The sequence below is a fragment of the Ctenocephalides felis genome, unplaced genomic scaffold, assembly GCF_003426905.1.
Source record: "Ctenocephalides felis isolate EL2017-DRISC unplaced genomic scaffold, ASM342690v1 CF-g0.4_SCAFFOLD_01170, whole genome shotgun sequence".
NCBI lineage: Eukaryota > Metazoa > Arthropoda > Insecta > Siphonaptera > Pulicidae > Ctenocephalides > Ctenocephalides felis.
In genome coordinates, this window is record NW_020537324.1 from 78,961,569 (window position 1) to 78,986,165 (window position 24,597).

General features: G+C 30.9%; 4 protein-coding genes across 4 annotated transcripts in view; all 4 read left to right on the forward strand.

Moving 5' to 3' along the window:
- The window catches only part of LOC113367704 (fatty acyl-CoA reductase 1-like), a 10,233-nt gene extending 7,941 nt beyond the window's left edge, over nucleotides 1–2,292 (forward strand). Inside the window, exons 10-12 of the mRNA XM_026609284.1 lie at nucleotides 1,762–1,887; nucleotides 1,955–2,083; nucleotides 2,205–2,292. Of these exons, the coding sequence (XP_026465069.1) occupies nucleotides 1,762–1,887; nucleotides 1,955–2,083; nucleotides 2,205–2,292 (343 nt within the window). The remainder of the gene's footprint in view (nucleotides 1–1,761; nucleotides 1,888–1,954; nucleotides 2,084–2,204) is intronic.
- A 2,192-nt stretch (nucleotides 2,293–4,484) lies between these two features.
- On the forward strand, nucleotides 4,485–10,138 carry LOC113366754 (fatty acyl-CoA reductase 1-like). The gene is made up of 12 exons (XM_026608410.1): nucleotides 4,485–4,630; nucleotides 4,963–5,093; nucleotides 6,437–6,591; nucleotides 6,703–6,942; nucleotides 6,997–7,106; nucleotides 7,170–7,253; nucleotides 7,320–7,428; nucleotides 7,499–7,670; nucleotides 7,757–7,827; nucleotides 9,382–9,507; nucleotides 9,571–9,699; nucleotides 10,001–10,138. The coding sequence occupies exons 1-12, from the start codon at nucleotides 4,567–4,569 to the stop codon at nucleotides 10,095–10,097; spliced, it is 1,488 nt and encodes a 495-aa protein (XP_026464195.1). The 5' UTR covers nucleotides 4,485–4,566; the 3' UTR covers nucleotides 10,098–10,138.
- A 2,192-nt stretch (nucleotides 10,139–12,330) lies between these two features.
- Nucleotides 12,331–18,226, forward strand: LOC113367705 (fatty acyl-CoA reductase 1-like). Its single transcript, XM_026609285.1, has 11 exons — nucleotides 12,331–12,394; nucleotides 12,455–12,615; nucleotides 13,689–13,843; nucleotides 13,903–14,142; nucleotides 14,212–14,321; nucleotides 14,387–14,470; nucleotides 14,528–14,636; nucleotides 14,696–14,867; nucleotides 14,944–15,014; nucleotides 17,620–17,745; nucleotides 18,097–18,226. The coding sequence occupies exons 1-11, from the start codon at nucleotides 12,331–12,333 to the stop codon at nucleotides 18,224–18,226; spliced, it is 1,422 nt and encodes a 473-aa protein (XP_026465070.1).
- Nucleotides 18,227–19,924: 1,698 nt separating this feature from the next.
- On the forward strand, nucleotides 19,925–23,730 carry LOC113367706 (fatty acyl-CoA reductase 1-like). The gene is made up of 9 exons (XM_026609286.1): nucleotides 19,925–19,988; nucleotides 20,053–20,183; nucleotides 20,264–20,418; nucleotides 20,578–20,817; nucleotides 20,881–20,990; nucleotides 21,093–21,176; nucleotides 21,244–21,352; nucleotides 23,140–23,314; nucleotides 23,626–23,730. Exons 1-9 carry the CDS (start codon nucleotides 19,925–19,927, stop codon nucleotides 23,728–23,730), a joined length of 1,173 nt encoding a protein of 390 aa, XP_026465071.1.
- The last annotated feature ends 867 nt before the right edge of the window (nucleotides 23,731–24,597 follow it).

Here is a 24,597-nt window from a genome sequence, read left to right on the forward strand (position 1 = left end):
TTTTTCACTTTTCTGCGATTTATAAAGAAACGGCTTGGTCGTCGACGCACAAAACTGAGAAACGCTAGTCCTCATCGAAATACATCGAATGGCTTTTAAATTTTTGATCGGTCGAGCCGTTTTTGAGAAATCGTCGATTTACGACAAAAAATCTGTTCGCACACACACACACACATACAAATGCATACTTTTTCCAAATTTGGTCTCATTCGATTCAGAATCACTTGAAACGTCGAGAAAACATAAAATTAGCGGATCGGATTTTTTGATAAAAATAAACTTCTCCTTCGGGAAGTTAAAAAACTGTTTATCTTGGAAAAAGTTTTTCAAGCTGATTTTTTTAGAAAGATTGATGTTAAATTGGCATATCACTAGTTAATTAATCCGAAGTCGTACACTATTATATAATCTGACATATTTATATAAACATATTGTAAAAAAGTTTATATTAACTTCCCGTAGATCGCAAAGAAATCGAAAATGAAAATTTTTATATATCTTTACGTTTCAGAGGTTTCTAAATATTTTGGCATCTTAGAAAAATAAATGTGTGTGTGCGCGGTATGTGTGTGTGCGTGTATGTATGTGTACAGATACAAATTTTCGTCGACGATTTCAGGAACACGGATAAAGCGATTTGAATAATTCAAAAAATTTGATTTGTATTGATAAGGAACCTTCCGAAGATGTGGGGCAAAAAGTGCCAAAAACGGTAACGCAGTTTTAAGAGAACGGAGCGTCCGATTTGAATAATTGAAAAAACATTTTACTTGTATTGACAGGATGAAGAAATGATCAAATTTTCATGAAGGCAGGTCTAGCGGTTTCGGAGATCTAGTAAAAAGTAGAAAAAAATGCCATTAGGCGGTCAAAAATGATCATTAAACATATGCACATCAAATTATCAGATATTTTATAGAGTTTTAACAATAAGTATAAATTTTGTTTACATTCCAATAGGTTCCGTACCAATGCTTATCCGTTAGACGGCAGCGCGGCGCTTACGCGCTTCGATATTTCGTCTCTATGCAGTTAAAGCAGTACGATTGTTTAAAAAAAAGTTCAGAATTTCCAAAATATTTCAAAATACACTTTTCTTCAAAAAGTCTTTTTTTTTTAAAAAAGTAAATTTTTGTCAAAAATTTATAGTTTTTAAAAATCTAATTTTTCAGAGTAATTTTTTTTCAAAAATGTTAATCTTAAAAAAAAATAATAATATTTGGTACGGGAAGTTCCAGCAATTTGCCTTAAGGCACGATGCCATGCGCCCCACTAGTTAAATCTTTGTACAACATATCTGGTTACTAGAATCGTTTATAGGTTGCACGGAATAAAGAGTCCGTGTTATCGGAGGAATGTCGGATTTTCGGCTTCGTGTAGTAAAGAAACTGTGTTTCCAGAGTACCTTGTTAACGGAGAGTTGGCTGTATATATGCATATATATATATATATATATATATATATATATATATATATATATATCATTTATTTTAGTTTGTGTTCCTGAATGTTTTGGAGGCAGTCATTGTAGATGCATTGCTGAAGGTTTCAGGGAAAAAACCAATGTGAGTACTTGAATGCCATTATTTACGCATATCAGAAATAATATGAATGTGAAATAATATTACACCCAAAAAAATCTCGAATTTCTTTACTAATTTTATTGCGAATACGTTCGAAGTAGGAAACCCATCAATATTAGTTTTAAAGTTCCTTCTAATGTTGAGTTGCATTGATTAAAATGTGATCTTTTATTTCAAGTTTGTGCAAATTGACAAGAAAAACCTACTTCGCCATGCTGTCAGTGTCTTATTTCGTTTCGAAAAACTGGCTTTTTAAATCCTCAAACTTTACGAATCTCAACAAGGAAGTTCTACATAGCGACTGGTAATTTAAATTTATCAGAACAAATACTAGAAATACTAGAAATAAAATTGTTTTTTTTTAATTCTAGGAAAGATTTCGTGGTCGATGGAAGTAATTTCAACGTTCAGGATTTTACAAGGAATGCCAGAATGGGAATATCAAAATATATCTTGAAAGAGGAGATAGATCTTCCGAGCGCCAGGGCTCAGTACCAAAAGTAACTATAAAATAAAATATTTTATTTGATTTTAAGTAATTTAGAAAAAAATTAAAAATAAGTACTATTTCACCAATAGCTAACTAAATTCAATCGACTGATCCCGTCTATTTAATTTCAGATTGAAGATCCTGCACTACTCCGTGAAATATTTATTCTGGGCCTGCCTTTTGTATTATGTCATACTGCCAAAGATCAACAGTTTTTAGTGCAATAAAGACAATTTTATTTTAGTGAAATTATAAGTTAGCATTGAAGACACTTACATATAAATTGTCAATATTTTGTTGTCTAAATATTTTTCAAATAAATAATTTATTTTGTAACAGGGATTCTTATTAAAACTTCGTTTTTCAAAGTGGTTGCCTAGATAAGTGACCAATTTTCAGAGACCTTCTAATTTACACCATGGTTGCATGTTTCAGAGAAGTTTTCAGAAAGATAGCACATTTTCAGGAATGTTGCCGAATTTCAGAGTTTGTGTAAGAATACTATATAGATAGCAAATTTTGGTAAGATTTAGTTGTCCAATTTTAGAGAGTTTGCCAGAATTAAGAGAAATTCACAACTTTCAGAGGGATACCAATGTTTAGATTGATTACCAGTTCGGAGAAAGATTATACCATCAAGACAAGGAATTTTATCGTCATTCAATGTTACATCAAAATGACAAAAAAAAAATTAACTGATCCTTGTCAAAAACTAATTAGCACAATTCCAGACTGCTACCTTCAGAATGTTTTTCAAAAACCAAGTGGAAAAATTATTAACTTATTTTATAGAAACTTCTTTTCCGATTGCGGTGTAAAACTAATTAGCGTGTGATAATCAAGTTTTATGAAATCGCATTTAAATTAGTTCAACCGTTTCTGAGGAAAAATCGACGAAACTTGACATTTTGTTACGAAGAATTTTTAAGGAAAACAAAAAAAAATTTTTTTTAAATGTCAGAACAAAAAATCAATTTCCATTTTTTTCATATCAAAAATGATTTGAATTTTCATTTTAAATCTAGCTAAAATACTAAACTTCAATTATAAATAATTTTAATTTTGCAATTCAGTTCAGTTTATTCATTCTTAGAAATATGAGATAAAAGGTCCTTCAATTTTAATTAGGTTTTGTTTCCTTATTTTCCTCGTCCTCCAATGTATAAGCTCTTATATTTTGCAACAAAAAAGAATGGAACTAGGAATGTGATCGTGCCTTAAAGCAAATTGCTGGAACTTCCCGTACCGTAACAAAATGTTCGAGGAATATTAAATGTTTTCAAATAGATTATTATTATTATTGTAACATTGTCTAATATTTATTTATAAGAATTATATAAACTGAATTGCAAAGTTGAAAATATTTTTTTAAAGTATATTAAAACTTAAGTCAGAATTACAATTAAAATCTGAATTATTTTTTGAAAAAAAAAATTGTAAAAAAAAATTGAAACGGACGCTTAGTTCTCTCAAAAACAGCCATTTTTTGCACTTTTAGCTCTGTATCTCCGAAACCGCTGGACCTGCCTTATCCAAAAAAACTAATCACCACTTCTCCTTGTCATTACGAATTGAATGTTTTTTGGATCTTCCAAATCCGATGCTCCGATCTCTCAAAAACTCGATTTCTATTTTTGCACTCTTTGCTTCCTATCTCCTAATCGGCAGGACCTGCCTTCGCCAAAAACTAATCAGTACATTTCCCTATCAATAGGAATCGAATGTTTTTTGAACCATTCAAATCGGTTGATCCGTGCGCCCGAAAACGTGGATGAAAAATTGTATTCATACATACATACACACACGCTCATCCCTTTTTTCTGAGGTGTGCCAAAATGTTCAGAAACCAGGAACGTGAAGAAATGTAAAAATTTTCAATTTCGACGATTTGGATGATTACAATAACTTACCCTACGGAAAGTTAAAAAAGTTACAGTATTTATAATAATATATTTGAAAACATTGAAAATTCCCTAAATATTTCACTACAGTACGTGAAGTTCCAGCAATTTGCCTTAAAGCACGATGCCATGCACCACTAGTTGCAATTTGGTTCTCAAACGATTCAGAATGACTCGAAACATAGTGGCAAAACTGATTTTCTGCCGAAAACATAAACTTCTCTCCTTCGGAAGTTATCAATAATTTAAAATCAGCAAAACTGAAAAAAATTTTCCATCCTTCAATTAAACACCTTGATCCGAAATAATTTTTGTTATTAATATTTACAGCTGTCTTATGAATAAATACATAACTAATATTTGTCATCGATGACTTTTCTAATGCAAAACAATATTCTAATCCACATTATTGTCGTCACACAAATTAATGAATAATAATAAATTTAAAAATACTGCATAGCATTAAATTTAAAAATATTCTGCATAAGACAGTTCTAGGACAATCGATAATCCATCAGTAAGTAAATTTGTGTTCTACCAGGAACAGATTAAATAGGAAGATAATTAGACAATTGTGATCTGAATTGGAATTATGACAGATATAACTATTCCTGAATTTTTTAGTGGAAAGCAAGTTTTTATAACTGGAGGAAGCGGTGAGTGGAATGGATATATATATTAGTTTTCTTTAAATAGTTCTTAGTTTTGGTTTTGGATTTACACTTGGTGAGTACTAAGGAAGACGTCAAACCCACATATTTATAAATTGAAAATTAGAATTAAATACTTGTAATCGACTATAAAAGTGATCGGTGATACAATTTCATTATATAAATTTATTAATCCTGCCAGAAAAAATGATTATGTTAAATAGTAGGCCAAATTTGATAACTGGCCATCGAATAACACGATTTTTTGTGACTTGCCCTTATTTTTTGAGATCGTTTTGAATTAACTATAATTGCAATTAAATATAATCCATCGCCAGGATTTATCGGAAAAGTCTTAATCGAGAAACTCCTACGATGCTGTCCCGAAGTAAAGACCATTTATCTCCTGGTCAGAAGTAAGAAAAATCAGAAGCCCCAGGAACGAGTCAGAACCATCCTGGACAATCCGGTAAAATAACTAGTTGGTATTGGTATTTTGCCTTGAGGCAAGTTACATGAACTTCCCGAAATGTGTAAATAATCGACTTAATCAATAAAAAATAAATTAATTTATGAGTTATTGAAAGTATTCCGAGTGGATTTATTATACATAATTGCAAACGAACGAACGAACACGTTAACTCGAAGTATTTTCTAAAAGCAAATTTTCAAAAATCAATAATTTTAATTAATCAATAATTATAATTAAACCAGTTTCCATAGGACTTTAATGGTTTACTATTGTAAAGACCAAGTACACTATCGTTATACCAACTAAATCGTCTAATTTTATTTTTAACAAAAAAAATATTCATTTTCTCAAACTTTGATGAATTTTTAAAATTAAACACTTGTCGTAAGGCCGTAATATTTCAGTAAGTTCTATAAGACCATGATATATATCGCCAAAAAAAGTTCCATAAAAATCGGCCTAATTTTTTTTTAACAGTTAATTACAAGAAAACGGCTCGGTAGATTTTCACTAAAAACTAAATCAGTATCATTCCCAACTAATATCTTTCGAGTTTTTGATTAAATGTGGACGAAAAGTTTAACACTTTTTTCGAAATCACAAAGAAACGGCTCGGCCGATCGTCGCACAAAACTGAGAAACAATAATCCTCATCGAGATACTCCAAATGCTTTTTAAATATCTGAAATCGGTTCAGGCGTTTTTTGAGCAAACGCCGATGAAAGTTCTAATTTTGACAAATGCCAAAAAGACCATACTAATTTATGCAAACTTTGACGAATTTTTAAAGCTAAACCAGTTGTCGTAGGGCCGTAATATTTTAGTATTATCTAGAAGACTATGGTATCTACCGTCAAAAAAATAATCATAAAAATCTTCGAATTTTTTTTTTTTAACTTTATTACAAGAAAACGGCCCGGCCGATCTCTATCAAAAACTAATCAGCACGATTCCCAACCAATATCTTTCAAACGGTTTTTGAATTTTCAAAATCGATTCGGAATTGCGAGCTAAAACGTAGATGAAAAATTTTTCACTTTTCTGAGAATTATAAAGCAACGTCTTGGCCGATTGTCGAGTGGCTTTTAAATTTTTGAAATCGGTCCAGCCGTTTTCGAGAAAACGTCGATTTACGGCAAAAAATCTGTTCACATACGCACACACACATACTTTTTCCAAATGTTGGTCTTATTCGATTCAGAAAGGCTTGAAACGTCGAGAAAACATAAAATTAGCGAATCGGATTTTTTGATGAAAACATAAACTTCTCCTTCGGAAAGTTAAATATAAATTAAAATAATAATAATAGTTAGTAATGAAATATACTTTCACTGTTTTAGTTATTTGATACAATAAGACAAACCAATCCAAAGGTTTTGGACAAAGTCCAGGCCATCACCGGTGATGTCAGCGAATTGCGATTGGGCCTGGACGAAGAGGACAGGAAAAGACTTTTAGGCTGCCATGTCGTTTTTCATGCTGCAGCAAGTGTCAGGTAATAAAATAGTCAATGAATCGTCAAAAGTCGAAAAAAAGTAATTTGAGAACATTTTCTCTATTTGGAATTCGGAGAAAGTCATATATATTTTATTTTATTTTTTACTAGATTCGATGATCCCCTAAAACAGGCAACCCTGATGAACACTCGAGGGACACGCGAAATTATGGAACTGATGTTAGATATGCCCAATTTGGTGGTCGGTGTCCACGTGTCGACTGCATATTGCAACACCGACAAAGACGTCATCGAGGAAAAGGTCTACAGGGACCATGGAGATTGGAAAGAGGCCATCAGATTGGCAGAAGGGTACCAGGACGACTATACAATGGCTTGTTTAACCGAAAAGTGAGTTATATTGAAGATGTGTTGAACATGAATTATATTCTGGGTTATCTTCAGATGTCTGAATGGTTTGAAGAATACCTATATTTACACCAAACATTTGGCAGAAAATGTCGTGGAAGACTATAGCCATCGTCTGCCTTTAGTTATATACCGACCAGGAATTGGTGAGATACAAAATATTCACAAGACAAATATAAGTGGCATAGATTAAGTAAAATTGTTTCCAGTCACTTCTATGTGGAAGGAACCTTTGCCAGGATGGGCTGACAATTTAAATGGTCCTGTCGGCCTCAGTTTAGCAACAGGCAAAGGTAAAAATCACAATATGAAGTCTACATCTAAGATATAGATGCGAGATCTTTATTTTCAAATTTCAGGATTTTTGAGAGTCATGCAAGCAGATCCTAACCATATATTGGACAATATGCCGGTTGACCTGGTTGTAAACGGCATGATGACTGCCAGTTGGAAAAAAGGAACGGAAAGGTAATAAAACAATACTAAGTCCTCACTATCCTGTCTGTCCTAATTATTATATATTTATTCTTTATTTCAGAGATACACAGACTCTTCCTGTTTACAATTGCTCCATGAACACTTACATGAAGCAAACGCATGCAGAAATTCGCGACATGGCACTTGCAGAAGTTAACGATTATCCGTTTAATGGCACCATGTGGTATCCATTTAATTATTTTGTAAAAAGTCTTACGACGTTTCGAATTCTGGTAATAATAGTAATAGACTGCCAAATGTATATATATATATATATATATATATATATATATATATATGTATATCCCTATTATTTTAGTTCGTATTACTAAATGCTTCGGTAGCAGTCCTTGTGGACGAATTGCTGAAAGTAGCTGGGAAAAAACCAATGTGAGTAAAAATGCAATTTTTAACATGAAGTTTTTTTTCTTGAAACTTTTAGTTTTCTCGACCTTTCAAGTCATTCTGATTCGTTTTAGATCAACTTTAAAACAAGTTGATATTGGTATTTTGCCTTGAGGCAAGTTACATAAACTTCTCGATATGTGTAAATAATCGACTTAATCAATAAAAAATAAATTTATTTATGAGTGATTAAATGTATTCCGAGTGGATTTTTTACACACAGTTGAAAACAAACAAACACGTTGAACTCAGAGTATTTTCGAAAAGCAAAATTTTAAAATTCAATAATTTTTTATAACTAAACCAGTATGTTTATTAATACAAAGTACTCTATCGTTATACCAAGTAAATCATATACTATAAATAGTAGTATATCTACTCATTTCCTCAAACTTTGATGAATTTTTAAAATTAAACTACTTGTCGTAAGGCCGTAATATTTGAGTAAGTTCTATAAGACCATGATATATATCGCCAAAAAAAGTTCCATAAAAATCGACTTAAATTTTTTTTCCAACAGTTAATTACAAGAAAACGGCTCGGTAGATTTTCACCTAAAACTAATCAGTATCATTCCCAACTAATATCTTTCGAACAGCTATTGATTTTTTAAAATCAATTTGGTAATATGAGCTAAAATGTGAATAAAAATTACAAAAGAAACTGCTTGGCCGATCGTCGCACAAAACTGACAAACAATAGTCCTCATCGAGATACATCAAATGGCTTTTAAATTTCTGAAAACGGTTCAGGCGTTTTTGAGAAAACGTCGATTTACGACAGAAAATCTGTTCACACACACACATACTTTTTCCAAATTCGATCTCATTGGATTCAGAATGGCTTAAAACGTCGAAAAAATATGAAATAAACTTATCCTTCGGGAACAAGTATGTGTGTATGTATGTATGAGCAGTATTTTGTCCAGTTTTATTTATTTTGCCTAAAACGATTTCAAAAAATTAAAAGCCATTTGGTATGATTCAATGAAGAGTAGTGTTTGTCAAGTTTGGGCGACAATCGTCGGAGCAGTTTCTTTAGAATTAGCAGCAAAGTGCAAAATTTTCCACGGTTTCGTAATATCTATATCAATATATGGGTAATCATTATCATTAATTTTTAGCAAAAATCGTCCATTAATGTTAGATTTTTTTGTGAAATTTAATGAAACATTGTATGACGAGTTCTTGACGAGTGTATGAAAAGTTCTTAGTCTTAATGAACAGACATACGACAATTAGATTAATTACTAACATTAATTAAAATATTGAAAATACTTCTTGTATGCATCAGGCGCATGTTTCTTTTCTGATAATGCGTATTATTTACACCATTTGTCAAAAATACTTAGCATATTTGGAAGATTTGTACAAAATTAAATAATCTCACATTATAATACCTTGCAGCAACTCATCTATTAATATTTCATTCATTTCATTCATTCATTTAATAAACTTTCCTCCCTAGTCCCGAAGTATCAGATTCTAGCTTTGAGGTACACCACTTATAATAACATTTCCTATTAACTCTAATTCCTAGGCTGGGCAAACTGACAAGAAAAGTATACTTCGCCATAATATCAGTTTCGTATTTCGTTTCGAGAAACTGGCTTTTTAAATCCAAAAACTTTACGAATCTTAGCAAGGAAGTTCTACGAAGCGACAGGTAAATTCGAATCTTTCACAATAAATTCTAATATTGTCAAATTGAATTTTGTTACTATTCCAGGAAAGACTTCGATGTCGATGGAAGTAAACTCAACGTTCGGGAATTCGCCAGAAATGCCAGAATTGGAATGTCTAAATATCTTTTGAAGGAGGAAATAGATCTTCCGAGTGCCAGGGCACAATACCAAAAGTAACTATAATTTCATTATAATTTAATTTCTGTTTATGATATGACATTTGGGTGGCATACTTGACACGATAATAAATTTGCTATTAAAATCATGATTATTCAAAAATATTTAACAATTTAGAAGTTTGTGCAAAATTCGAAGTTTCATCCACAAAAATTAACAGATTTTTTTAAAAACAAAAGTAGTAATAAAAAAATATTTTTTTCAAACATCGACATATTTATATACAACGTTTTGCTTATAAATAAACTAACTAAATTCAATCATCTAATCTAATCAATCTGTTTATTTCTTTTGCAGGTTGAAAATCCTGCACTACTCCGTAAAATATTTATTCTGGACCTGCCTCTTGTACTATGTGATACTCCCAAAGATCAACAGTTATTTAGTACAGTAGTAACAATTTTATTTTAGTAAAATTATTAGTTAGCATTGACGACACTTACATAAAAAATTGACAATTTTTTGTTGTCACTTCGTCTAATTATTTTTCCAAATAAATAATTTCTTTTGTAATAAAAGGTCATTTTTATTAAAAATTCGTTTTTTCAGAGAGGTTGCCTATTGCCAGAAATATAACTAATTTACAAAGTTAACAAATTTTCGGAAGAATTTCGAATTTTTAGTGAGGCTACATATTACAGAGACTTTTGTAATTAGAAAGGTTACCCATTTTCAGGATTATTGCAAACTTTCGAAAAGGTTACCTACTTTCAGTGAGGTGACCAATTTTCAAAAAGATTACAAATTTTCAGAGAGATCAATAAGTGGTTTCTGGAAAAGTTTAAAGAGTTTTTCTGATTTTAGAAAGATTACTAATTTTTAAAAAGGTTGTCGAAATTGCGATAGATTTCAGATAGAAACAAATTTATGGAAGGTTACCAATATTCAAATTGATGGCCAATTAAGAGCAAAGATATATATTTTCATTGAGATTTTCAAAATTTATAAATATGATAAAGTTTCTGATTTCGATTTTAACCAACTTTAGATCATGACTAGTGCCTGCATTCGAATCGAATATTTATTTATTTATTTATTTTAAATATATAGCCCACAGATTTCTTCCAAGAGGACTCAAAAATACAATTATTTTACATAATGAATAACAATTAAAATATATACAAAAACGCAATATATAGTTATTAACATAAAATGCTTAACATAAAATTACATATAATGCAGAATGTAACAATATTATTTATAAACAGAATAAGATAAAATAACGAGATATTTGAAAAGAAAATAAAAAGATTAACTTGTGCAGATGGAGATTATTCGATTATTAGGTGAAGTGTTGTGAATATCTATTTCATTATTAATTAAGTTAAAGTTAGAGGACATAAGTGAAATAGGCGAATTTAAGAGAGAATTAGATTTAGCAGTAGGATAATTGAAAAATAATTGTGAAATAATTGTGTGAATATAAATCGACGTGAGGCAAGGGAAGGAATACCAAATTCTTTTAGTCAAGTGTTGTGGTCAAAACCACGTTCAGGGTAAATTTTCTATGTTTTATAATAAAGATATTTCAGAAATTTTCGATGAACCTTCTCTATCGCATCTAAGTTGTTGATTTGATGAGGATACCAAATAATCGAACCATATTCTAATTTTGAACGTACATTAGAATAGTACATGCAATGAAGTGCATTGTTAGAATTAAATTGTTTACAATTTCTCAGTATCAATCCTAAAGATTTATGTGCCCTATTACAAATATCATTTATATGATCCGTGAAAAACAAACCAGAATCAAATAAAACTCCCAGATCTGAAATTTTATTACATCTATCAATGCTGGTGTTAGAAATTTTATAATTAAAATGTATTGGAACGCGCTTATGAGAAAAGCTAAAAATCTTGCACTTTGATATATTTAAATGTAATTTGTTATAGACACACCAAGAGTGGAAAGAGTCAAGTTGAGACTGTAATAATAAGCAGTCATCAATAGAATTTATTTTGACATATAGTTTGAGATCATCCGCAAATAATAAATGCGGACAGCTAGTAATTTCAAATATGTCAATAATAAAAATAATAAATAGTAGTGGGCCAAGAATTGGATCCCTGAGGAACACCTGAACTGATATTTTCAATATTGCTCAAGAATCCATTAAGATAGACAAACTGTTTACGATTATGAAAAAATAAATAAGTGAAGAATTCAGACCAATCTTAGATAATTAAGTAAAAAGAATGTTATGATCAATTTTGTCAAAAGCTTTACTGAAGTCAGTGTAAATAACATCAACTTGTCCATTAGTGTCAAGATTCTCAGCTATATATTGTTTAATACAGATTAAATTTGTTATTGTAGAACGGGCAGGCATGAATCCATGTTGATTCAATATACAGTGCTCGTGTTGCAATTTAAATTATTCAATTAGTCATTGAATTATTGAAGCAGGAAGCAAATTAGAATGTTTAATAGTGCTTTTTGATAACAATATTACATTACAAGTTTTCAATTTAAAAATAAAATATTTTAGTCGCGACTCGGCCTTCAGTTAATTCACACCAGAAATAGAAAAGGTATAAAGGAAATAGATTTTGTTTAAACAAATGTGAAAGGTTTGTTGTTGAAATTTTAGTAAGTTTAAAAATTGTGGTAAAAAGTTTCAGACATGGACGTGCCGAGTATTCCGGAATCTTTTAAAAATAAACGAATTTTCATCACTGGGGGAACAGGTACCTAATTTCTTATATAAATATTTGTAAATGTAATATGTAACATGATGTTTTTTTTAGGTTTTTTAGGAAAAGTCTTGATAGAGAAGATTCTAAGGAGTTGTCCCGATTTCAAAGTCATGTATTTGCTTCTTAGAGAGAAAAAGGGCAAACCGATTGAGGAGCGACTCGAGGAAATTTTTCAAAATGAGGTAACACTCGATAATGATCACTGTAATCTGGTAACACTAAATACTAGGGTTTGTCGGTTTTCAAAAACCGGTTTTTTGGCGAAAATCATGGAATTAGAAAACCGTTTTTTAGTGAAAAAAGTCGGTTTTCACTGTATAAATAGAAAATGACAAATATAGCCAAATACAAAAGATAGATGAAAGCGTTTTGATTTTTGAAATCATCTCGGTTTAATAACATACGATATCTTATCTGTCTGCAATGGTTTCCAGAAAGGATTTGTATATATTAATTTAGATTTATATACCAGTGTATACATTAATTTAAATCAGTGTGACTTTTTTTGAAGAAGTAACTTCCTCTACTCAAACTTAAAAAAAGAGTTTTAAACCGTAGAATCCACAAATTAAAGAACAAAAAACTTATTATATCAGACTTTAAAAACAATTAAGCATATTTTGGTCGCAAGTATGAAAGTATTTTCTCTATTTCATATTTTATTAAGCAAAAAAAAAAACAATTAGAATATTTAAAATTAATTAATTAAAATTGCTTGGAACAGAAAATACCCGAGTTTAGCTTAATTGTTTTTAAAACTAAAATTGATATTAACAAGTATGTATCAACATGTATCTAATATTTTTTAATTTTTTTTTAATTTAATGCATTTTTTTTATTTAAAAATGTATTATTTTTATTTATTCGAAACTTTCTTTTCACTATCATAAAAATATTTTCACACTTATATGTGAAAATGATGCATGAATAACGAATAATTATTTTCAAAGTTATTTAATCAAGATAAACTAAGTAAGATAACAAACTATCTTTTAGTTTTACTAATTAAAAATTAAAATAATTTTGTTTACTATCTATAAAATTGAACAATAAATAAATTCAGTCAAATACTGCTCTAAATTACACTAAATTTGCGGATAAATTACAGAATATTCGAGCAAAAATTTATTTTCTATATAAAATTCGAAAACCGGTTAAAACCGATTTTTTAGTATAATTAAAATTCGAAAACCGGTTTTCTGAAATGTCGGTTTTTGTATAAACCCTACTACATACTGATATTAACTAAAAACCCTGCGATTATTTCATTTATCATCTTTTGCAGTTATTCAGTTTGGTAAGAGAAAAAAATCCTGAAGCATTTAAAAAAGTGATGGCAGTATCTGGTGACGTCACTCAACTCCAATTAGGTTTGAACGAACCTGACAAACAATTAGTACTCAAGTCAGAAATTGTATTCCACGTGGCTGCCAGTGTCAGGTGAGTCAAATGATGATCTTTGACCTAAACAAAAATAATTTATCTTGTGCATTTGTTAGATTCGACGATCATTTAACAAAGGCAACTTTGATGAATACTCGAGGAACACGAGAAATGATAGAACTGATGTTGCAAATGCCCAATTTGGTGGTTGGTGTCCACGTCTCGACTACTTATTGCAACACTGATAAAGACACCATAGAGGAAAAAGTGTACAGAGACCACGGAGATTGGAGGGAAGCCATCAAATTGGCTGAGGACTATAATGATGAATATGAACTAGCATGCCTCAGCGAAAAGTAAGTAGTATCAGGTCCCGAAACATGAGAAGCTTATTAACAGAATATATGTGTTTTGATTATTTTTAGATGTCTAGGTGGATTGAGGAATACATATCTGTACACCAAACATCTTGCTGAAAATATCGTGGAAGACTACAGCGACAGACTGCCCTTGGTTTTATACAGACCAGGCATTGGTAAGTAGCAACTTCTGACAAATCACCATTCATAAAATTGTATGACATTATATTTCCATTTGCAGTCGTGTCTGCTTGGAAGGAACCAATTCCAGGATGGATTGACAATTGGAATGGCCCCGTAGGTTTGACTGTTGCCGTCGGAAAGGGTAAACTCTAAATATAAATTTCCAGATTTACAGCAAATATAACTTTTATAAATTTAGGCCTTCTGAGAGCCGGTTACGCCAACCCCAAAATCATACTAGACTATGCACCAGTAGATGTCGTTATCAAAGGCCTCCTGGTTGCAACTTGGAATAAGTTGACTAAAAAGTAATTTGCATCCAAATTTTCTTTTTTATAAAAAATTGATTTATCATTTTGTTGTTTAGGGGCCCTCAAAGTAATCTACCGATTTACAATTGTTCGATTTGCGATAAAGTTATTAAGACTCAAGAAGAGGTCTACGAAATCGGGATGGAATTATACTCGAAATCGCCTTTTAAACTTTTGTGGTACCCAAGTTGTACGTTGACCAGCAGTTGGATCAAATTTTGGTTACTGGTATATTAGATTATGTAATAGATTTTAACCACTGGACTTTGATAGAGAACTACTTTATAACTATTTTCTATTTCAGTTTTTCTCCTTTAATATTATCCCAGGATTCATCCTGGACAGCCTTTTAAAAATCACAGGACGCAAACCAATGTAAGTAAGCCCTTAGCATTTTTCACCATTTTTAACATCCCGAAGGAGAAGTTTTATTATGTTTTCATCAAAAAATCCGAATCGATAGTTTTATGTTTTCGCGACGTTTCAAGCCATTCTGAATCGAATGAGACCAAATTTGAAAAAAGTATGTGTGTGTGTGCGTGTATGTGAACAGATTTTTTGCCGTAAATCGACGTTTTCTCAAAAACGGCTGGACCGATTTAAAAATTTAAAAGCCACTCGATGTATTTCGATGAGAACTAATTTTCGTCAGTTAAGTGCGACGATCGGCCAAGCCGTTTCTTTATAAATCGCAGAAAAGTGAAAAAAATTTCGTCTACGTTTTAGCCCGCAATTCTGAATCGATTTTGAAACTTCAAAAAGCGTTCGAAAGATATTGGTTGGAAATCGTGCTGATTAGTTTTTGGTAGAGATCGACCGGGCCGTTTTCTTGTAATAAAGTTTTTTTTTAAAAAAAATTCGACAATTTTTATGATTATTTTTTTGACGGTAGATACCATAGTCTTCTAGATCAGGGCTTCTTAAACTTATTTATATAGCGAGCCCCTTCAAACTTAGGAAATTTTAAACGACCCCCTCCTCCAAATAATAAAATATATATTAACCGTTATCGCACTATTTTACAATGTAAATAAAATAAGGATTGAAGAATATGTACCCATTCATGTTATATATAATTGGAAACGTTGACATAAAACTATATATATATATAAATATAAATATAAATATAAATATATATATATATATATATATATATATAATATATATATATTATATATATATATATATATATATTTATATATATATATATATTCAATAGAAAAAATAAACTTTTGTAACAAATTCTTTATAAGAAAACATCAAACTATATCTACATATTCAATAGAAAAAATAAAATTTTGTAACATTTTTCTAATGAAAACCTATTATTAACATCAAATAATATTAATGTGATGAATGTGATTGTTTATTTCACACAAATAATTAAATTTAGGCTCAATTTAAGTTAGTGCAAATCTTAATAAATTTTCAACGTATATTAAAGTTGAACGGTATTTTGATTTTATGTAAGTTAATGTAGAAGAGGCTGATTCACATAAATATGTTGCACAAAATGACAGTAATTTATTTATTGCCATTTCCGATAGTAGGGAATATTCTGATTTGATTTCAATCTAAAATTCATGCACAGACACTTGAAAAAATCTGAGTCCCAAGGTAGTATCACTTGTTAATTCGGTAAATTCTTTTTGTGCTTTTAAGTTTGAAAAATTAATTTCTTCCATTTCAATTGAAAATGGATTGCAAATCCATTGTTGTGTATCGATATCATTGAGAAAATACCTATGCATGTAAACTTCCATATTCTTCAAATGATTAACTATAATTTTTGTTATAGGAGTATCCTTTTTTGAAATATTGTTACTAATTATATACTCGTCAGTAAATAGAAACATTTCGAGCGATTCACTTTCAACTCTGTTTTTCCATATAAGAATTATTTTATCAAAGGCCTCAAGTTTATTTTTTAACATAAACATATTAACGCAGACTCCCTGCATTGATAAATTCATATCATTGATTTTATCAAAAATATTGGCCAAATAGCATAGCTTGAGAAGCCATAAATTATCGTGAAAATAGTCGGCCTAATAATACTAATTTTAAAATTTTGTTTATACTGATTGAAAAGTATCAGATCTATGCGACCCCTTTTCAGCAGTCCCGCGACCCCCCTGGGGGTCGCGACCCCCACTTTAGGAAGCCCTGTTCTAGATCATACTAAAATATTACGGCCCTACGACAACTGGTTTAGCTTTAAAAATTCGTCAAAGTTCGCAAAAATTAGTATGGTCTTTATTTTGGCATTTGTCAAAATTAGAACTTTCATCGACGTTTGCTCAAAAACGCCTGAACCGATTTCAGAAATTTAAAAGCCATTCGATGTATCTCAATGAGCACTATAGTTTGTCAGTTTTGTGAGACGATAAAAAATCAAAAACTGTTCGAAAGATATTAGTTGGGAATGATACTGATTAGTTTTGGGGGAAAATCCACCGAGCCGTTTTCTTGTAATTAACTGTTGAAAAAAAAATTTAAGCCGAATTTCATGGAACTTTTTTTTGCGATATATATCATGGCCTTGTAGAACTTGTAATATTACGCCCTTACGACAAGTAGTTTAATTTGAAAAATTCATCAAAGTTTGAGAAAATGAGTAGTTTTTTGACGTTTGTTAAAAATAAAATTAAATGATTTAGTTGGTATAACGATAGTGTACTTGGTCTTGAACATACTAAATCGATAAAGTCCTACGAAAACTGGTTCAATTATGAAAATTATTGATTTTGGAAAATTTGTTTTTAGAAAATACTCCGAGTTAACGTGTTCGTTCGTTCGTTTTCAATGACGTGTAATAAATCCACTCGGAATACTTATAATCACTCATAAATTAATTTATTTTTAATTGATTAAGTCGATTATTTACACATTTCGGGAAGTTCATGTAACTTGCCTCAAGACAAAATACCAATACCAACTAGTTTTATTATTTGTTAATTAATTAAATAATTTGATCAAGGTTAATGAAGATTCTACGAAAAGCATATGCTGCCATTATGGCAGTCGGATTATTTTCAACCAGAAATTGGGACTTCAAAAGTGAAAACTTTTGGCATTCGCTGCACAATTTGTTACCTGAAGACAGGTGGGTAATAAATGTAACTATAAAGCGCCAATCGTAAAATACGACTGATCACAGAAAATAAATAGCATTTTCACAGTTTTAGTACCAAGAAAAAAGGATAAAATACAATTTGCTCCTAATTTAATAAAGAGACAGAAAATAAATAGCATTTTCACAGTTTTAGTACCAAGAAAAAAGGATAAAATACAATTTGCTCCTACATTAATAAAGAGACAGAAAATAAATAGCATTTTCACAGTTTTAGTACCAAGAAAAAGGATAAAATACAATTTGCTCCTAAATTATTTTAGTTCAAAACTAAATTCGCAATTATAAATTTGATTTGTGATTTTGTATTAAATTTAATTATAGAAACGATTTCGACTACGACATGGAAAAGATTGATGTTTATTCATTTTCATGGGACGCTAGAATAGGATCATCTAGATATCTTCTGAAGGAACCAGAAAATCCTACTGAATATAAAAAATATAACAGGTGAAAACGATGAATTTAACATAAATGATAAATTATGGAGTTATTAGATTTATTAATCTATTATATTGTTTTATTTTTAGGTTAAAAGTGCTGCATTACACACTAAAATATTTATTCATAGGATGCATTTTATATTTTGTGATAGCACCGAGAGTACAACATTTAATTAAATTTATTTTATAGTAATTTTTATATGTGTTTTTTCTTGAAATATAAATATTTATAAATATAAATGTATATTTGATGTTATTATATAATTCGTGATGTCATTAACTTAGTTGTGAATTAGATAAATAAATATTTAAACAAGTGGTGCATGGCATCGTGTCTTTAGGCAAATTGCTGGAACTTCAAAAACCAAAATTAAAACTTTTAAAAACAATTTAATTTTTTTTTAAACTTTGAAAAAATTATATTTTTCAAATAGCTCTAATTATCGTACTGAAAATTAAATTTCATAAAAACGCTTCAAAATTTTTTTTTTTTTTAATTTCGCATAATTATATGTTTGAGTATTTTGAAATTTTTTAAACAAATTTGAAATTTTTTAAATTTCTTCACGTTTCAGAGGTTTCTGAACATTTTGGCATACTTCCGAAAAAATGGATGTGTGTGTGCTTTGTCCGCATTTTTTCGTTCACGTTTTCGGGCGCACGGATCAACCGATTTGAATGGTTCAAAAAACATTCGATTCCTATTGATAGGGAGATGTGCTGATTAGTTTTTGGCAAAGGCAGGTCCAGCCGTTTCGGAGATACTCAGCAAAAAGTGCAGAAAATAGAAATCGACTTTTTGAGAAAACGGAGCATCCGATTTGAATGATCTAAAAAACATTTAATTCGTAATGATGTGGGAAAGTAGTGATTAGATTTTGGCAAAGGCAGGTACCGTCGTTTCAAAGATACCGAGCTAAATGTGCAAAAAATATCAGTTTTTGAGAGAACAAAGCATCTGATTTAAATGATTCAAAAAACTTTCTGCTAATTTTGACAAAAAATTCTTTTGTATATCGCAAATAATTCAGATTTTAAGTTTAATTCAGACTAAAGTTCTAATATACTTTAAACAAATAATTTCAACTTTGCAATTCAGTTTTTATAATTCTTATAAATATTATACAATTTTATAACATTTATAATAATCTATTTGAAAACATTTAATATTCCTCAAACATTTCGTTTCGGTACGGAAAGTTCCAGCAATTTGCCTTAAGGCACGACGCCATGCACAACTAGTTTACATTTTTATTGGATCTCCGAAACCGTTAGATATTCCATTTCAAAAATTTAATCAAATCTTCATTTCATCAATACAAATAAAATAAAATAATGTAATTTTGGGGCATGGTCAGTGCTTGTAGTCAAATACAATATATATTGCTCGTGTTGCAATTTGAATTATTCAATTAGTCAATTAAATTAATTAAACATGAAGCAAACAGGAATACTAAATAATGTTTTCTTAGTAACAATTACACATTCTGTATTCTCGTTGACGTTATTTTCGTTTTTTAATCGAACTTTTAATTTAGATTATTTTAAAATTCACGAAAACGAAAAGTAGAACATTTTAGTCACGATTTAGACATCAGTCCATTCAGACCAGAGTTACAGAAAATCAACCAAAAAGTAATTTAAAATATTCAATTAAAAGTGAATGGTTTTTCGTATTAATTTTATTAATGTGGTTGAAAATTTTAGACATGGACGTGCCGAGTATTCCTGAATTTTTTAAAGACAAACAAATTTTCATCACTGGCGGAACGGGTATTTAAACTAGTCTAGTACAAAATCTTAATTCTTAATTATCTAACCAATATTATTTTCTCAGGTTTCATTGGCAAAGTTCTAATCGAAAAACTTCTACGATCATGTCCAGATGTAAAAAGCATCGTCCTGCTGATTCGCGAGAAGAAAGGACAAACTGTTTCGGAAAGAGTCGACGATATTTTGCAAAATCCGGTGAATAATCAAACATGTCTATTGAGAAATATATATATATATATACAGACAAATTGAATAAATTGTAAATCATTTTCCAGTTATTCGATTTGCTAAGAGAGACTAATCCTGAGGCATTGACCAAAGTATCGGCTGTGGGTGGTGATGTCACCAGTTTGGGGTTGGGACTAAACGAGAAGGATAAAAAAATAGTTTTAAAGTCTAATGTTGTGTTCCATGCTGCCGCCAGTGTCAGGTGAATGGAAAATAGATTTATTTCAGGATCAACACTAGTTGGCAATCAATCAGCCAAAATCAAATTTCCACCAGCATTTTTCAACATCTCCATCTACAAATTGCCATAACAGCTGGCGTTTGACTATATGTATACTTCTATAATATATTTTTAATCTAGATTCGACGATCCTTTAAAAAAGGCGACCCTAATGAACACAAGAGGAACTCGAGAAATAATGGAACTGATGTTGCAAATGCCAAATCTGGTGGTTGGTGTCCACGTTTCAACCACATATTGCAACACCGACAAGAATGTCATCGAAGAAAAAGTGTACAGAAACCACGGAGATTGGAGGGAAGCCATCAGGGTTGCCGAAGGAATCGATGACGAATACAATGCAGCTTGTTTGACACCATTGTAAGGAGAGATTAATAGTATATTGATGAAATATGATGGTGTATTGTTTGATTTTTGTTGCAGGATTAAAGGAAACATGAGGAACACCTATGTTTACACTAAGCATTTGGCAGAGAATGTGGTTGAAGATTATGCTGATAGGTTGCCTCTCATATTGTACAGACCGGGGATAGGTAAGATAATCGAACAAGGCATGTCAATTCTTATTAAAAAACCAGAAGCATAAACCAAAAACATAGTATAGTAACATAATCCTTTATCCTATTATTTTACAGTTATCTCGATGTGGAAAGATCCGTTACCAGGCTGGGCGGACAATATGAATGGGCCGGTAGGTTTGGTTATAGCCTCTGGAAAAGGTCAATATTATTGTGAACAAACAATATTGATATTCGGTAGCTTTATAGAATCATTTTTTATTTACAGGTCTTCTTCGAGCAGCGCTCATAGCCCAGGACAACGTCATGGACTATTTCCCTGTCGATGTTGTCGTGAAGGGTCTCATTATCGCTACTTGGCAGAAGGGAATAAAAGTGTAAGTATTACATAGCTGGCTTTATTTTAGTTAGTCTAAATGTCAAATACATTTTGTTATTGGTTAGTAAACGATCTATTAGTCATTCTTGTCAGTTTTTTTTTATTTTTTTCTAACAAACGGACCTGAAGCTCACAAAAGCCTAAAAAACAGCAGTGTCCATATTGATTTGTCAAATTTCGTTCTAATAATTTCCACTCAAAGATGAATAACGCTCTGGCCGTCCAGTTGAAGTTGATTACAAAGGAATTATCGGCTTTTACCCTTACCAACTAACGGAACGCTAATACTGAACTACTAACGAAATTAAACAACAAACTTGAATAAAATGGACTTGAATTGGCAAATCGAAATGGTAATTGACTGTTGGAGCTTGTTCTGAGAAACTTTTTGACATCCACCATATAAACCTGCCCTTGCACCATTGCATTACGTTCTATTTCGACCGCTACAAAACTACTCGAAATCAAACAAATTGATTTTGATGATGTCAAATTGTACCTCCAGTTCTTTGCTAATAAAAAGCAGAGGCAAGATGGTCAAACAAGTTACTTAGTTATTTAGTGCCATCCCAATTAGGGAATGCAATACCGATGAAAAATTTCAATATCGATATTTCGGTAATTTTTCATTTTAAAACCGGAAAACCGGTAAAGTACCAAAATTTAACTAGTGGTGTATGGCATCATGCCTTAAGGCAAATTGCTGGAACTTCCCGTACCGTAATGAAATATTCGAGAAATTTTAAACGTTTTCAAATATATTATTACAAATACTATAACTTTCATTATTTTTGCTATCTTGTTTGTTATATCTGAGCAAATCAAATGTAAATCATAAATCAATCGAATTTATCTCCAGAACATTAACAATCGTCATTTCATTTCGAATTCAATTTAAAAAAAAATAGGCTAATCTCCACAAAATTGAAAAAGTGCTCCCGTTTAGTCACAGTCTAAACGCATTTGCAAATAATTCTGTGCGACATTTTCACTTATACTATGCTTAGCTTGGCGGCATTTTCACATTTTTCAACAGTTTTCACAAAATTGGAAAAATGCTCCAGTAAGATACAGTCTAAATGCACTTTCGAATATATTTGTACCAGAGTGGCGCTTAGACAGTGCTTAGCCTGGGTCATTTTTTGAATTTTTAATCCAAAATTACAAAAATATTTTATGGAAAATAAAAAAAGTGTAATAATTTTTTATAGAAAGTGTTTTAGATCATTCAAATCGGACGCTTAGTTCACTCAAAACTGCCATTTTTTGCACATTTAGCTCTGTATCTTCGCAATGGCGGGACCTGTCTTTGCCAAAAACTAATCACCTCTTCTCCCAATAATTACAAATTGAATGTTTTTTAGATCATTCAAATCCGATAGTCCGTTCTCTCATAAACTCAATTTGTATTTTCTGCACTCTTTGCTCCGTATCTCCTAAAGGCTGGACCTGTATTTGCCAAAAACTGATCAGCACATCTCCCTATCAATAGGGATCGAATGTTTTTTAAACCATTCAAATCGGTTGATCCGTGCGCCCGAAAACGTTGACGATACAAAAAATGCGGACATTCAAAACACACACACATCCATTTAGTTTCTGAGGTAAGCCCTTTAATAATGTTCAGAAACCTTCAAAATGTCGAGAAATGCAAAAATTTTCATTTTCGATTTTCAGCCCATTACTATAACTACCCTACGGGAAGTTAATAAAATAATTTAGTTATTTAGAGTTTAGAGTGCCAATTAGAGTTAATTGTCTTTTAAAATTTCGTTATATTTTAAGGGTCTCTCAAGAGAAGTTACCCGTGTACAATTGTTCCGTCCAGGAGAACTACGATATGACCCAGAGGCAATTCAACGAGAACGGCAGAAAAGTCATGGAGAAGTACCCTTTCAACAATGCAATCAGAGTCCCTAACACAGTTTTGACTACAAACGTATTACTTTTCAAAGTTTTGGTGAGGGATTTATTTTATTTAATCAATATCTGCATGTCGTAGTATTTTTGTATAACGGGCAATAATAAATTTATTATTTGCAGTTTCTAATAAACACGCTTCTACCTGCCATATTGATCGACACCTATTTCAAGTATACTGGAAAAAGACAAGTGTAAGAATTGAATAATATAACCAGACCTTTATCCTTTATAAAAAATTTATCGAATGTATTTTGAATATTTCTTGTTCAAAAAATTATTGCTTTATTATTGTAAATGAGAAAGTGTGTACGAAATGTAAAAATTAAAATTACATTTATCCATTTCAAGGGTTCAAAAGATTGCAAGAAAGGCCTATGTGGGCATGATGGCCGTGTCATTCTTCTCGATGAAAAGCTGGGACTTCAAGTGCGAGAAAAATTGGGCCCTGACTAAAAAGTTAAAGGACTGCGACAGGTAACATAGAAATAATAGGAGGTACATATTACATTACCAATATAATAGGGTTCAAATGTCGGCGGGTAAAAAGGTCTACCACCAGTAAAGTGAAGCATGTTATGTTTCAACGATGCTATTTTCAAGTAGAGAACACACAAACTTAGACTATAATATTTTTTCAAACTTAGATGAAATTTTAAAATCAAACAACTTGCCGTAGGCCCGAAAAATTTTAGTATGTTCTATCTATTCCATGATTATAATTAATCGCCGAAAACATTTTTTTTCAAGAGTTGATTATAAGAAATTGTGCCAGTGAATTTTTACCGCAAATAATCAGGCCGTTCCCAAATAATATCTTTCAAACGGTTTTTGAATTTACAAAATTTACAAATTTGAATTTACAATTTTTATATATCTTTACGTTTCAACGTGTGTGTGTGTTCGGATACAAATTTTCGTCGACGATTTCGGAACACCGATGAAGCGATTTGAATAATTCAAAAACATTCGATTCCTATTGAAAAGGAGACGTCCTGACTAGTTTTTGGCGAAAACAGGTCTATCCGTTCCGAAGATACGGGGCAAAAAGTTCCAAAAACGGTAACTCAGTTCTTAAGAAAACGGAGAGTCCGATTTGAATAATACAAAAAACAAATATAATATTTGTATTGACAAGATGAAGAATTGATATAATTTTTATGACGGCAGGTCGAGCGGTTTCGGAGATCTAACAAAAAAGTAAAAAAAAAGCCATTTGGCGGTCAAAATTATCATAAGACATATGCACATCAAATTATCAGATATTTTATAGAGATTTTAACAATAAGTATAAATTTTGTTTACATTCCTATGGGTTCCGTA